Genomic DNA, 14,236 nt, shown 5'->3' on the forward strand with positions numbered 1-14,236 from the left:
TGATTGCATCCTCCAAATCTTCATTTTCATTGTAACAATGAACGTGATTGTCAATCCCTTCAAATCCTTCATTGTTCTGACCATTTCCAAGTTGTCTTACTGCTTATTTCTTACCAACTGTCAGTGACAAAATCCATTGATTTTTGAACACAAACATGCAACTGACACTATTTTTAGAACAGTTCACTCTGAGCATGGTGTAATGTCTAACGGCCACACAAGTTCATGTGACTGACGCTAGTTAGAAACTTCAGCAACAATCTCCTGTCCCAACTAAGCGGCATAGTGTTCCAAATAAACAAAGGGAATACTGGCCATTTTCTCGATTGGATTTTTGTTCTTTAAGAATTGTCCTAATAAGCGGCAGACCAATTAACTGGAATCCATTGTATACAGTAAGTGCATTTCAATTGAATATCCTGTGGCTGAACAAGCAATGTACCATAACTTCTAGCTCTCCCTCAATCTGAATCAGCCCTTCTTTGGAATTTTATCACTTAGAAAGAAAATAAGCTCCTCTTTTGCAAATAGCTGTAAATGGCAGAAAGTCAGTTTTACTCTGGCACTCGCCGTTGCATGCATGTCCTGCAAAGCTATGATATTGTAGCCACTGGGCCACTGCAAGCTCATTATGTTTTGTGGTCACATGTTTATCATTTGTACAATGTCATGCTTCCACCAAAATAGTGAATAAGACCATAAGATGTAGGAGAAGAATTAGGCTATACGGCCCAGCGAGTCTGCTCCACCTTTCCATCATGTCTGAATTATTATCCCTCTCAACCCCGTTCTCCTGCCTTTGACACGTGACTAACTAGACCTCTGTTTTGAGTATATTGAATAACCTAGTCTCCAGAGCCATCTGTGGCAATGGACTCCACAGATTCACTTCCTCTGGCTTAAGAAATTCCACCTTGTCTCTGTTCTGATTGGCTGTCTCTCTATTCTGAGGCTGTGCTGACTGGTCCTACTTTAGGAAACACCCTCTCCATATCCACTCGTGTATAGACATTTCAATATTTGGTAGGTTTCAATGAGGTTCCTCCTCATTCTTCAAGGCTCAACTGAGTACAGGCCCAGAGCCATCCTCATACGTTAACCCTTTCATTCCCAGAATCATTCTCCGGGACCTCCTCTGGGCTTTCTCCAATGCCAGCACATTTTTTCTTAAATAAGTCTGAAACTGCTCACAAAACTTCAAGTCCTCTTTGACCAATACTGTATAAAGCTTTATATTACATCCTTGCTCTTGTATTCTAGTCCTCCTGAAATGTATGCTAACATTGCATTTGCCTTTCTTACCACTGACTTAACCTGCAAGTTAACCTTCTGCAAATCCTGCACAAGGTCTCCCAAATCCCTTTGCATCTCTGACTTTTGAATTTTCTCCCTGTTTTGAAAATAATCCTTGCCTTTATTCCTTCACCAAAGAGCATGACCATACACTTCCCTACCCTGTATCCCATCAGCCACTTCTTTGCCCATTCCCTCGATCTGTCTAGGTCCTTCTGGGAACCCCCAACTTCTCCTTTGTAATAGCAACTACACTCACTCCTGCTCCATGAAACACTCACATTTCTGGCATACTGCTAGTGTCTTCTGGAGTGAAGACTGATGCAAAATATTAATCAATTTTGTCCATACTTTTCCAGCAGTACGATATCCACTCTCGCCTCTCTTACTCTTTATACAGTTCCGTTTACACCTCGTTTCATTTTGTTGGCCTTTGCTACGTTACTAATAATTCAAACAAGCTCCTACTCAGCAGCAGAGAGTCAGAATCGGAATCAGGTTTGTTATCACTGGCATGTGATGTGAGATTTGTTAACTTAGCAGCAGCAGTTTAATGCAGTACATAATATAGAAAAAGAAAAAAATAATAAAATAAAATAATATTAAACAAGTAAATCAATTACAGTATACGTAGGTTGAATAGATTAAAACAAAAACAGAAATAATATATATTTTAAAAAGTGAGGTACTGTTCAAGGGTTCAATGTCCATTTTGGGAATCTGATGGCAGAGGGGAAGAAGCTATTCCTGAATCACTGAGTGTGTGCCTTCAGGCTTCTGTACCTTTTTCCTGATGGTAACAGTGAGAAAAAGACATGCCCTGGGGTGCTGGAGGTCCTTAATGGACGCTGCCTTTCTTGAAGATGTCTTTGGTACACCACTCCTTGAAGGTGTCTTGGGTACTTTGTAGGCTAGTACCCAAGATGGAGCCGATTAAATTTACAACTCTCTGCAGTGTCTTTCAGTCCTGTGCAGTAGCTCCCACCCCACCACCCCCATACCAGACAGTGATGCAGCATATATTGCTCTTGAGGATTAGCTGTATGGCTGGTATTCAGAATTGTTCTTCAGGCTTTAAAAAAAAATCTGAACGTACAGAGTTAAGATACTGAAAATGCTAGGAGTTGGAAGCATATATAGAATTGCTCCAAATATTGGGTCAGGCAGCAGCTATGGAGAGAGGATTTCAATGAATTGGTATGTGATGAAAGGTCGTGATCCAATATATTTGCTGTCTCTCCACAAATACTCCTTAATCTGCTGAGTAGTTCCAGAATTTTGCATTTTAATTTGACAATTGATCACGTTGCTAATGGCAACCCAGAGCTCGGTATCACAGAATCTACGGCGGAGTATAAAAAGCAGCTTTAGCTTGACATTGCACATCTATAGGCAAGATGTACTGCACCATAGATAAATACAAGTCTACTTGTATAAATTATACTGCCTTGCTGAAAACTGTTCAGTGTTGTCAACAGCCTGAGGCACCATAGAGATGACAAGTGTAAGAAATAGAGACCCACCATAACAGAAACTGTCACCGAAGTAGGCAGTTTGCAATATTCTCATTGATCCCACAGTACAGTCTTTAAAAGAGACAGTGACTTAAATTCTGACTTCTTCAAAAACTATCTGTGTAATCCATGCCTGCTGATGGCAGTTTTTTTTAAATAAATATTTTAGTTCTCAATCTTCTGGGTAAATAAGAATTGCATAATTTTATTATGATCAATTGCAGCAGAAAGCACAACAGTGGCATGAAGAGGAAGGTAAACAGCTAGGTCTGCAGTAATCCCGATTGTTTAGTAGTACACTATGCTATTTGGAAAAAAAGAGCTGAAATGCAAGGCTTCAGTCTCCATGGGGCAATTCTGTTGTAATAGCCAGAAAGGACAGAATTCCTTACTCAAAATGGGAATGAGGTTGAGGCTTAAAGTGCTATTTTATTTAAATTTGAAGCTATTTTCTCACCCACCATTACCCCCAATATGTTACAGAATCTAAGGGATGTGTTTGTGGCTTTGCTGAATCTGCAAAGGCAACTTCGAAGTAGCCATTTGGTGTGCCAAACCCTTTCAAGGAATGTTCATGCATACTCACACAATCCTATAAGTTCCTCAGTCGCACCCCATCTAACTTGCTTTGAAATTTTTCTTGGCATCTGCTTCCTCCATAGAGGGTTCTGGATTGGTTGGTAGGTTAACTGGCTGATATAAATTGCCCTTGGTGTTTAAGAATGGGGGGAGCCGATGGGAAGGTGCAGAGAATGAAATGGGTTGGTGGATGCTTGGTGGGTTGAAATGGTTGTTTCTGTGCTGTTTCTCGTTATGACACCAGATTCTGACAGCAAGTTGAGGGAAAATCTTCCCCTTGGTGATGGAGCTCACGTTGTGGCTGACAGAAGCCATTGGTCGATGTTGAGGGAGTTGAATGGATATTAATAGAGCTGTGTAAAATGATGGGGAAGTGAAAGAAATAGTATATTCCCCTTAGCAATACTGAGAGGCCATAGAGTTGAGATTTTAATGAAAGAATTCAAGTGGAGATGAGGATAAATGTAAGAATGTTTTTTTTTAGCGTGTCGCACCAGACAGTCAGCCATTCTTGTCTGGTGCATGGTGTCAGGATTGGCCTCCTTTTGGATTAACCGGGTCATAATAAGAACATTCCTGACTCAACCCTTTTTTTTTAAAACGAGGCCGAGTGGCTAGCTCGACACTCAACCCGGCATGGATAAAAAGCGTGCCGGGGGGTGACCCGACTTGGATTCGAACTCGGGAGTCTTTGCTCCGGAGTCTGGGGCTGATGCCATTGCACCGTAAGAATGGTGCATCCTTGAAACAATGTCGGAAGGTTAAATGAACACCACTGCCACGACCTGGAGACTCTGGATAGAGAGCTGGAGTGGAATGAACCTGAGTAGATCTTTCTCAGTCAAGATGGTCTTGGTGAGCTAAATTGCTTATTTGTCAACCATCGTTTTGAATATACTATGTTGAAATAGCTAAAAGTGGGTTAAAACAAGTTAACATTTTTCACTGGTAGTTCTTGAGGCAATAAGTCGAGACCTGCTATAGAAATATTGAGCATTTTGTTGAGGCTGACACTCTGTAGGGACTGATGCAGATGAAGTGTTTGGTTTTCAGGGTCTGTCTACCCTGTCAATTGGATGTAGGAGATGGCATAGTTGAAGGAGTTGGGAGGATCTCCTGACAGTTATCTCTCTACCATTATTGCAGAAACAAAATACCTGGCTGCTATTGTATTCATTGTTGTTTTAGGATCTGACTGTGCACATTACTTCATGAGTAATACAATGGATTCTGGTTAATTGGGACATCGGGACCAGTACATTTTGGCCTAATTAAGTGGCTGCCCCAATTAGCCAAAGTTTCATGGAATGGTTAGAAAGGTATAAAAAAGAGAAATTACCAGTTAACTGAGTAACAAATTATGTATTTAAATTTCAAATTAGAACACTACCAATGCTACTAGAAAACTGTGTGTTAGTTCCTGATAGTTATCAACACAGTAATTCATCCAGTGTACACTGCTGTACATCGGGTGTCCAGGGAAGAGTAGAACGTCTGGTGAAGGGGCTTGACGTGTCCATTCTGGGTAAGTCACTCATCTTTGGTCCCCACCGGACACTCAAGCTCTCACCTGTGGCTCCAAGTAACTGGATGTAACAGTGGCCACACCACTTCAATAGGTGGGCTAAATCAAGTGAGAGTAGCCAATGAGCCTCATACCCTGGTGAAATCAGGACATGTCTGTCCTAGCATGTGAAGTTGGTTCTGGTGGACTGTGCAAATGAGATCAGCAGTGAGATCCAATGGCCAAGAAGGAGGTTCTGCAATTCTACATGGAGAGCGAAGGACATAAGGCACAGAATTAGTCGTGGCTATTCTCTGCAACAAAATAAGGCCCTTGTTTGTGACAACTACCCGCACCACTGGACCAGGAATTTCAAGGTCAAGAGAGTGGAACTGTCCCAATGCAATGGCTTTTCACTTTAAAAACTCTCCCGCACAGGTTTTGCTTTCATCGTTGGATACGACAACCAGCCAACACACTGCAGTGTTCTTTTGATTGACTGTAAATGAACAAAATTAATGCAGATAATGGACTGCTTTCATGCAGTGTTTTTGATGATTGCATGCTCCAAATCTTCATTTTCATTGTAACATTCAAGATGATTGTCAGTACCTTCAAATTCTCTGTTGTTCCTAACCTGTTGAAGTAGTGAAATCGTTTCATTTTCACTCCCAGCCATTTCTGGCATCTCCAAGCCTGAATACTGGAAACCGCAGTGAGTAAAAGAATTCTAAATTGTTTTTCTGTTTTACTTCTCACCAGCTCTCAGTGACAAAAAATCACTGCTTTTTGAATATAAACATACAACTTATACTATTTTTAAAAACAGCTCAATCTAAGCATGAGGTGGTGTCTAACAGCCACACAAGTTTATGCGGCTGGTGCTAGTTAGCAGCTGTTCAGCAGCAATCTCCTGTCCCAATTAAATGGCATAGTTCCAAATAACCCAGTTATTTTCTCGATTTGACTGTGTTCTTTTAAAGTTGTTCCAAATAAACGGTTGCCCTGATTAACTGATGGACCCAAAAACCATCAGTTTATAAACCGGAATCTATTGTAGCCTGAAGTTATGAATGCGTATATGTAAATATTAAGTCGCTTTTTAATGAAAATGAAATAGTTTGCAGACATTTTGATAATTTGATTTTTTTGACTGCTTAGTATTTGAAGTGTTTGATATTTTTAAAGGAAAGCTTCTGTTTTTTTCTGCCCTTTTTATTATTTTTCACTATTTCAGTAGCAACAAATAAAAATGCTGATTACTTTATCTGTTGGATAACATTTTACAAAGCCTTCCCAGTAGAATCTTACCCAATCTGCATCTGTCTATAATGATGTTCATTTAATGCATTCCAAGTAAATTAACAACTAAAGAGTGTGTTGACTAATGACAGAGGATAACTAATTGAGCTCTGGAGAACAGGGAACTGTAGGGAATTAGAGGGAAGCAATTTTTTTTCATCCCAAAGAAATACACTGACAAGATTCAAATATAGAAATTCATAATTCAAAAATCTTGTTATCAAAGCTCAAATTCAAAAGTTTGGTCTCAAAAATCATATGATTTTAGAAATTGCAAACATTTATCAGGTTGTGCAGAATTAAGTGATTCTGAGGGTTTTTTTTGTAAACTATTATTCACACCCTTTAAGCATGTAGTCATGGATTTAAATAAACAAGTTTGATACATTTTGCATTGTTGAGCAGGATAATTGAGAATACTATTTGTTTAAAAATCCTCAGCTGAGGCCTAATTAACAACAAATTTTGTTTAACATTTGACAAAACTTGGATATCCTGGAAAAGCTTGTACCATTTTCAACTGCCTATTCAGTCTTTTGGACAATGACACAACATTCAAGCTTAGTAGTTGTGGTTCATCTGTTCTCCTGTTATCCATTCGAACTAGTGGCACTAGATCACTTCAGTCTGCACTAGCAGTAAACTTTCACCTCTTTCTCACAGCAATTAGTCTGATTTTCACAACGTACAGATTGAAAAGGAGGAGGTGCTTGCTGTCTTGAGGAAAGTTAAAGTGGATAAATCCCCGGGACCTGACAGAGTGTTCCCTCGGACCTTGAAGGAGACTAGTGTTGAAATTGCGGGGGCCCTGGCAGAAATATTTAAAATGTCGCTGTCTACGGGTGAAGTGCCGGAGGATTGGAGAGTGGCTCATCTTGTTCCGTTGTTTGAAAAAGGATCGAAAAGTAATCCAGGAAATTATAGGCCAGTGAGTTTAACGTCAGTAGTAGGTAAGTTATTGGAGGGAGTACTAAGAGACAGAATCTACAAGCATTTGGATAGACAGGGGCTTATTAGGGAGAGTCAACATGGCTTTGTGCTGTTTGACCAGGTCATGTTTGACCAATCTGTTGGAGTTTTTCGAGGAGGTTACCAGGAAAGTGGATGAAGGGAAGGCAGTGGATATTGTCTACATGGACTTCAGTAAGGCCTTTGACAAGGTCCCGCATGGGAGGTTAGTTAGGAAAATTCAGTTGCTAGGTATACATGGAGAGGTGGTAAATTGGATTAGACATTGGCTCGATGGAAGAAGCCAGAGAGTGGTGGTAGAGAATTGCTTCTCTGAGTGGAGGCCTGTGACTAGTGGTGTGCCACAGGGATCAGTGCTGGGTCCATTGTTATTTGCCATCTATATCAATGATCTGGATGATAATGTGGTAAATTGGATCAGCAAGTTTGCTGATGATACAAAGATTGGAGGTGTAGTAGACAGTGAGGAAGGTTTTCAGAGCCTGCAGAGGGACTTGGACCAGCTGGAAAAATGGGCTGAAAAATGGCAGATGGAGTTTAATACTGACAAGTGTGAGGTATTGCACGTTGGAAGGACAAACCAAGGTAGAACATACAGGGATAATGGTAAGGCACTGAGGAGTGCAGTGGAACAGAGGGATCTGGGAATACAGATACAAAATTCCCTAAAAGTGTCGTCACAGGTAGATAGGGTCGTAAAGAGAGCTTTTGGTACATTGGCCTTTATTAATCGAAGTATTGAGTATAAGAGCTGGAATGTTATGATGAGGTTGTATAAGGCATTGGTGAGGCCGAATCTGGAGTATTGTGTTCAGTTTTGGTCACCAAATTACAGGAAGGATATAAATAAGGTTGAAAGAGTGCAGAGAAGGTTTACAAGGATGTTGCCAGGACTTGAGAAACTCAGTTACAGAGAAAGGTTGAATAGGTTAGGACTTTATTCCCTGGAGCGTAGAAGAATGAGGGGAGATTTGATAGAGGTATATAAAATTATGATGGGTATAGATAGAGTGAATGCAAGCAGGCTTTTTCCACTGAGGCAAGGGGAGAAAAAAACCAGAGGACATGGGTTAAGGGTGAGGGGGGAAAAGTTTAAAGGGAACATTAGGGGGGGGCTTCTTCACACAGAGAGTGGTGGGAGTATGGAATGAGCTGCCAGACGAGGTGGTAAATGCGGGTTCTTTTTTAACATTTAAGAATAAATTGGACAGATACATGGGTGGGAGGTGTATGGAGGGATATGGTCCGTGTGCAGGTCAGTGGGACTAGGCAGAAAATGGTTTGGCACAGCCAAGAAGGGTCAAAGGGCCTGTTTCTGTGCTGTAGTTTCTATAGTTTCTATGGTTTCTATGGAGTTAACCAGATATTTACAAAAGTTACGTTGCAAATTTTACTGTCTCATCTTTTGAGAGTGGAAAGCAGTTATGAAGAAGAGCCTACTCCGAGGAGTAAGCTACAGGTTAGAAGTTTTAAAAGCTGGAGCTTTTTGTTCTAGAGGGTGTTTGAGCCCTGATTTCAATAGTGTCTTGTTTCAGAGCTTACTGTTAACCTGTGTCTGAGCAGGAAACAACCCCTCTTGGAATACAGATATGATGTTCTGATGCATAAAATTGCTGTAGGGATTCTATTTCTCAATCTAGATAAAGATGAAGGTTCAAGGCTGGGGAAATCCTATTCTAACTTCTGGTATGCTGGGATAAAATTGTGTCAGTGAAACACAATTTAAGGAGAATATAAGGCGAACAAATCTGTACAGTTGAACTGAGTTGCCCAAGTGATGCAAGGAGTTCTCATCCTAAAACTGATGTGCAGAGATTAGCAAATGAAATAAGCTATCCAAGGATTTTAGTTGAATAATTTAAAAGTTTGCTCTACATTGACAGATGAAGAGGATACTTGAAAGTAAGGATCATTATGTCAAGGCAATTTGTTGTATTTTAGTAATAACTATGTTCTTACCGGACTTTAGCCACCGCTTCCTTGATAGTGCATTTTGAAATGTTAATAATCAGACAATGACCAATACAAATATATAATTATCATATTAATATGGTTGGAATCTTAAAATTCTTTTCTATGAAAGGTTTGCCAATTCTTAAATCAGGGGCTTGAAATCTTTAATTGACAGGTTGATCACTCATTTAATCTTGCTAGAAGTAGATTTCTTTTTGTCATAGTGGTGCCTCCAGCCATCACTCTCTCATTCTGCTCGGTCAGCGGTAGTTCCATAAAAGTTTGTGTAGCCAATGTAAAAGATGCAACAATTTAGTTGTTGGCAAATTATAACTCTGAATTGCAATTTAGTTGTAGTACTGCTTGACATTAAAACAAGCTCAGTGGACATTAAGATGAGGCAGCTGCCCATATTCCTAAAATAATTATGAAGTGTTGGTAATGTGACTGTCACAGTATCTTTTATACTGGAATAGGGATTTCATCTTATGCTTCTAATTGCTTCTTGTTCTGTCTCTGAATAGAAGAGTGCAGAGACGTGTCATGTAACTAATTCACATCACCATGTCATCAGCTCCGTCTGCTGGACACTTCTTTAAATAATGTTCAGGTGCAATACTAATCATGTTTATGAACTTCAAATCTTTCATGAAGCGTGCAGTGGAATGATTTGGAATTTGAAATTTAAACAATTTGAGTCCTAATACAGGGGAAATTGCATTTGTTTTTAATGAATTGGTTAAATAATGATGTCTTATATCCTCTTTGAATTTTAAACAACTTTCTTTACATGGGTTTATGGAACTTTGCACACTTCTTTGTTTTTTCATTATCTAGGCTCACAAGCGTTCTGAAAGCAATGAACTAACCGTCATTGATCAGTTGGTGCGGAAATTACTCATCATCATTGCTCGCCCTGCTCGATTGCTGGAATGCCTTGTAAGTCCTTCTTAAAAAGATCATTGTTGGACAATGGGCGCAGTCACAAAAGACATAGTGAAACTGTTAACAATACAAACCAAGTAAATTATGTGCATGTAACATTTTAAAACAATTCAGAGTGGGTAAGCTTTCTTTTGAGAGAACTAGTTGCCGCATCTCAGTGGCTAGCCATCTATTAGGTGATAATTGTTTCATAAGAAAAATAGTATGACTTTATAATTTATGCTTGGTATGCTGGAAGATTCTCTCTTAAACCTCTACTTCATTTTCAGGATATGTTCCCAATTATGGGTAAATTTTAAACATTAAAAGTAAGTAGAGTTGAACAAGACGCATTTTAAATTTCAGGAATTTGATCCGGAAGAGTTCTATCATTTGCTAGAGGCAGCAGAAGGACATGCTAAAGAAGGACAAGGCATTAAGTCAGATATTCCCCGCTACATTATCAGTCAACTAGGCCTTACTAGAGATCCCTTGGAGGGTGAGTGCTCAACCTCATCATGTTACTTGCAAAGTATAATCTTCCTCTTCAAGTTCAATGGAATAAATGTTAAAGGTTACTGAAGGTTATAAGATCATTTCATTCCAGTAGCGTAAATCTGTTTTTTGCAAAGCATAAAAAATTATTTGAATTTTTCATTATATAGTTAAGTCACTTCCATTAAAAGAGATGCATTTTGACCAAGTTCCTTATAAGTAATTATTAAAAGTACTCTTAAGCATTTTGATTTTTTTTTTGGTGTCCAGACATGTCATGATTATTAAAGTTATTATGTTTACAATCATTGATTAGTTGGCCAAGAATAATTTGGTAATTTGCTTTTAAACTACCTGGGGACCTTTTTAAAGGGCAATGAAGTTTAAACATTAGTGCGTCTTTCAATACAGAATGTAATTTGATATGAGCACAATCAGACAGGAAACATTTAGTCTGCTCCATGTAACACAGCAGTTGTATTAACAATAAAGCAAAGAAGCATTATTTGAGCTCCTACCTATTGCTATATGGCAAAATTAGCATGTAATTAATAACTGATGCATAATATTGATGTGGATAATGCAATAGGAAGCGCTATGTTTTATTTAAAGCTCTCCTACCCTGGCTCAGGTAACATACATCTGCTCTGCGTAATTTGCTCCTGCTCCTGTTCAGTTGGCACAATATGACCACTGGTGACACTCATTCTACTTGTCTTGATGCTCTATTAAACCCCAAATGTAACAGCAGCCGTACATTAAAAACAGCCATTAAAAAAGCATTTGAGCATCTAATTGGAACCCATCTAATTAAACCAATGTTTCTCTTTCTTACGCATCTTTTGGGAAACTGGGATCTGAAATATGCAAAACAGTTTCAGGTGCTTTAGCCGTTGCAGTAGCGCACTATCTTTAAGATCATTCTCTCCCGTGTGTCACACACACGCTCGTGTTGTAATACAGACTGCTGTTAGGAGATGGTGCCAAATCCATTTAATTTTTTTTTTCCTGATGACAATTGGAAAGTAAATTTGTGGCCTATTAAGCACTGGTGACTGTATCACAGATGGGTTCTCCAGGAGGGAGCTTTATGTTGTGTTGATATCAGCAGTCTTGTATCATGGGTGTTCAGAAATGGTTTACACGGGCATAAAGAACAGATGCTCTGCAGGTTTGTAAATGTGTTAGAAATCTCAACAGGCGTTACTACTGCCCTCATTTAATTTGAGGATTGTGTCAGTCACTAACCACTGCTCTGAGTTGTGACACAGTTTGAAGGTCCCAGATAATTAGTGTAATAGGTTAAAAGAGTCGCAAACAGTGTGGAGAAAATAAAAATGCTGGGCCAAGCACCAAATGGTATCTTCGCAGTCTCAGAGAATTACATGGAGATGGTAATTTCACTGTATAGTCCCGTGGCATGTTAATACTATTACTAAGATTAGTAAAACAAAGTCTGGAATTTATTAGAACTCAAATAACGAAATCAGTGAAAGGTAAATCAATAAAATGAATTTCATCCCTAGGGCATCCGGTTTGCAGTTCATTTTCCTTTTGTTATTTTCCTTTTACTTCAGATAGTCATCTGAACTTTCCTCTTTCAACAGAAATGGCCCAATTGGCTAGCTATGATAGTGGGACAGCAGAGATTCCTGAAACTGATGACTCAGTGAGTGTAAGTATACTCTTGCAAATCACTCTTCACATTGTAAATCTTCTAAGTTTTGAGGTTTGGCATCAATTTTCTCTTGTAGGTAGTTAGAATATAATGTTACTTATTGAATAAATCTGCGGTAGTTTCGATGCTGTGTTATCCTTCCAGACTATCTACAAATGCTTGAATATCAATCTTCTCAAATCCACACAAGCAGAATGTTAGATATGTTGAAATTTAATTAACATGTTTAGCCCCTGGACAAAATGAGAAGCACATAAATACTGAGGTTTTTCTTGCCTGTGTCCCAGGAACTTCTGTGCAGTTGGATGAGGGCAAAATTGGGAAAGCACAGTGCATGCAATTTGAACTTCTGTGAGAACAGGAACAGTACAGCACAGGAGATAGACCCTTCAGCTGATCTTCTGTCAAACTAATTAAACTAGTAATTGCCTGACTGAACTGAGCCCTTCTGCCTTCACAATGTCCTTACTCCCCCTGCCCCTTTCTCTGCACAGTTATGTGTCTATCCATGAGCCCCTAAAATACCTGTGTTGTATTTACCTCTGCGACCAGACTTGGCAGTACATTTCAGGCACTCATCACTCTCTGTTTAAAAAAAAAAATGCTCTGAACATCTCCTTTGAACTTGCCCCCTCTCACCTTAAACGCATGCCCTCTAATAATAGTCACTTTGACCATGGGGGAAAGAGACCATCCATTCCATCGGTACCACTCAATATCTTACAAACTTTCCATCAGGCCTCCTCCCCTCCTCAGCCTCTGCCATTCCAGAAAAACAACATGTTCGTCTAACCTCTCCGTGTAGCGACCAGAAATGAATGTAATACTCCAGATTCTGTCTAACCAGAGTTTTAAAAAGCTGCAATATAGCAGCCCAACTCTTCAGCTCAATTCTTCAATTAAGGCAGGCATGCCATTTGGTGCCTTTACCACACTATCAGTGTGAGCAGCCACTTCCAGAGAACTAGGAACTCGGACCCCAAGATCCCCCTGCACAGGTGTACTGTTAACACAGTTGTTATTAGCAGTGCACTGTCTCTTTATATTTGTTCTTCCAAAGTACAATAGCTCAAATTTTTCCAGATTAAACTCCATTAGCCTTTTCTTCACACATTGCAGCAAATGATCGATATCAACCTCTGTCCTCTGGCAATCTTCTACACTATCCACAATATCACTGATCTTTCTATTTTCTGCAAACTTACTAACCCATCCATCTTTGATTTTCATCCAAGTCTTAGATTTATAATTTAGACAGCTCAGATCCCAGTACCGATCCTGGCACAACACCACTCGGCTTGTACCTCCCTAACAGCCACTGAATTCCACAGCGAGGACTCGCCCTTCTCTGGCTACATATGTCTAGGGAGCACATGACTTTGGTCCTGCCAAATCCGTGGAGTTGAGATGTCTCGCTCACCCAGACCCCGGTTTGTGTGAATGTTGTGTGATTTACAATAGCCAGTCAGCATGAAATAACAGATCACACACTGCATACACTTACAAAGATGTATAATTGCGTGGCTGCATTGAATCGCGTTTCCCCCACTGGATTGAATCCTGTGACTGCTTCTCTCCTGCGTCTTCTCTCTTCATCTCCCACCAAACAAAGACCCACCACTGGTGTCGGTCACAAAACTGCTCCCCCACCCTTCTCTAGAACCTTCTTCCCGTTCCACTGTTCTGATTGGATGGCCCACATTCCTAAGCATCCCTTATCTCCAACAATAACCCAAACACTGTTCTACAGAAAGACCATTACATAAAATACCCTGCAACATTAACAGCAAAATCTTTACCAGGGTGTTACAGGGTCAAAAGCCAGATCAGGTCTCTTTGAAGCTATTGGGTTGCAGAGGCCCTGGAGCTAAGTGAGAGGGATCAGAGGGCAGCTTGATATTGATGTGTTAGGGTGGCTCTACAGTGATACGTAATTCCACGAAATGCTGCAGACCTGTTTGATATGGATAGTGGGTGGATCCAGTTCTCACCTACTGTAACTCATCACTGGGGCTTCATTTTAAC

General features: G+C 39.8%; 1 protein-coding gene across 12 annotated transcripts in view; it reads left to right on the top strand.

Annotated features, from left to right (window-relative positions):
* Nucleotides 1-14,236, top strand: part of LOC140197598 (microtubule-associated serine/threonine-protein kinase 4-like) — a 437,605-nt gene that overhangs the window by 371,308 nt on the left and 52,061 nt on the right. For all 12 annotated transcript variants that reach the window (XM_072257798.1, XM_072257805.1, XM_072257800.1 and 9 more), the window contains 3 exons: nt 9,952-10,053; nt 10,405-10,537; nt 12,141-12,208. In XM_072257798.1, coding sequence (XP_072113899.1) covers nt 9,952-10,053; nt 10,405-10,537; nt 12,141-12,208 — 303 coding nt within the window. The remainder of the gene's footprint in view (nt 1-9,951; nt 10,054-10,404; nt 10,538-12,140; nt 12,209-14,236) is intronic.

The sequence above is a fragment of the Mobula birostris genome, chromosome 5 (genome assembly GCF_030028105.1).
Source record: "Mobula birostris isolate sMobBir1 chromosome 5, sMobBir1.hap1, whole genome shotgun sequence".
Taxonomy (NCBI): domain Eukaryota; kingdom Metazoa; phylum Chordata; class Chondrichthyes; order Myliobatiformes; family Myliobatidae; genus Mobula; species Mobula birostris.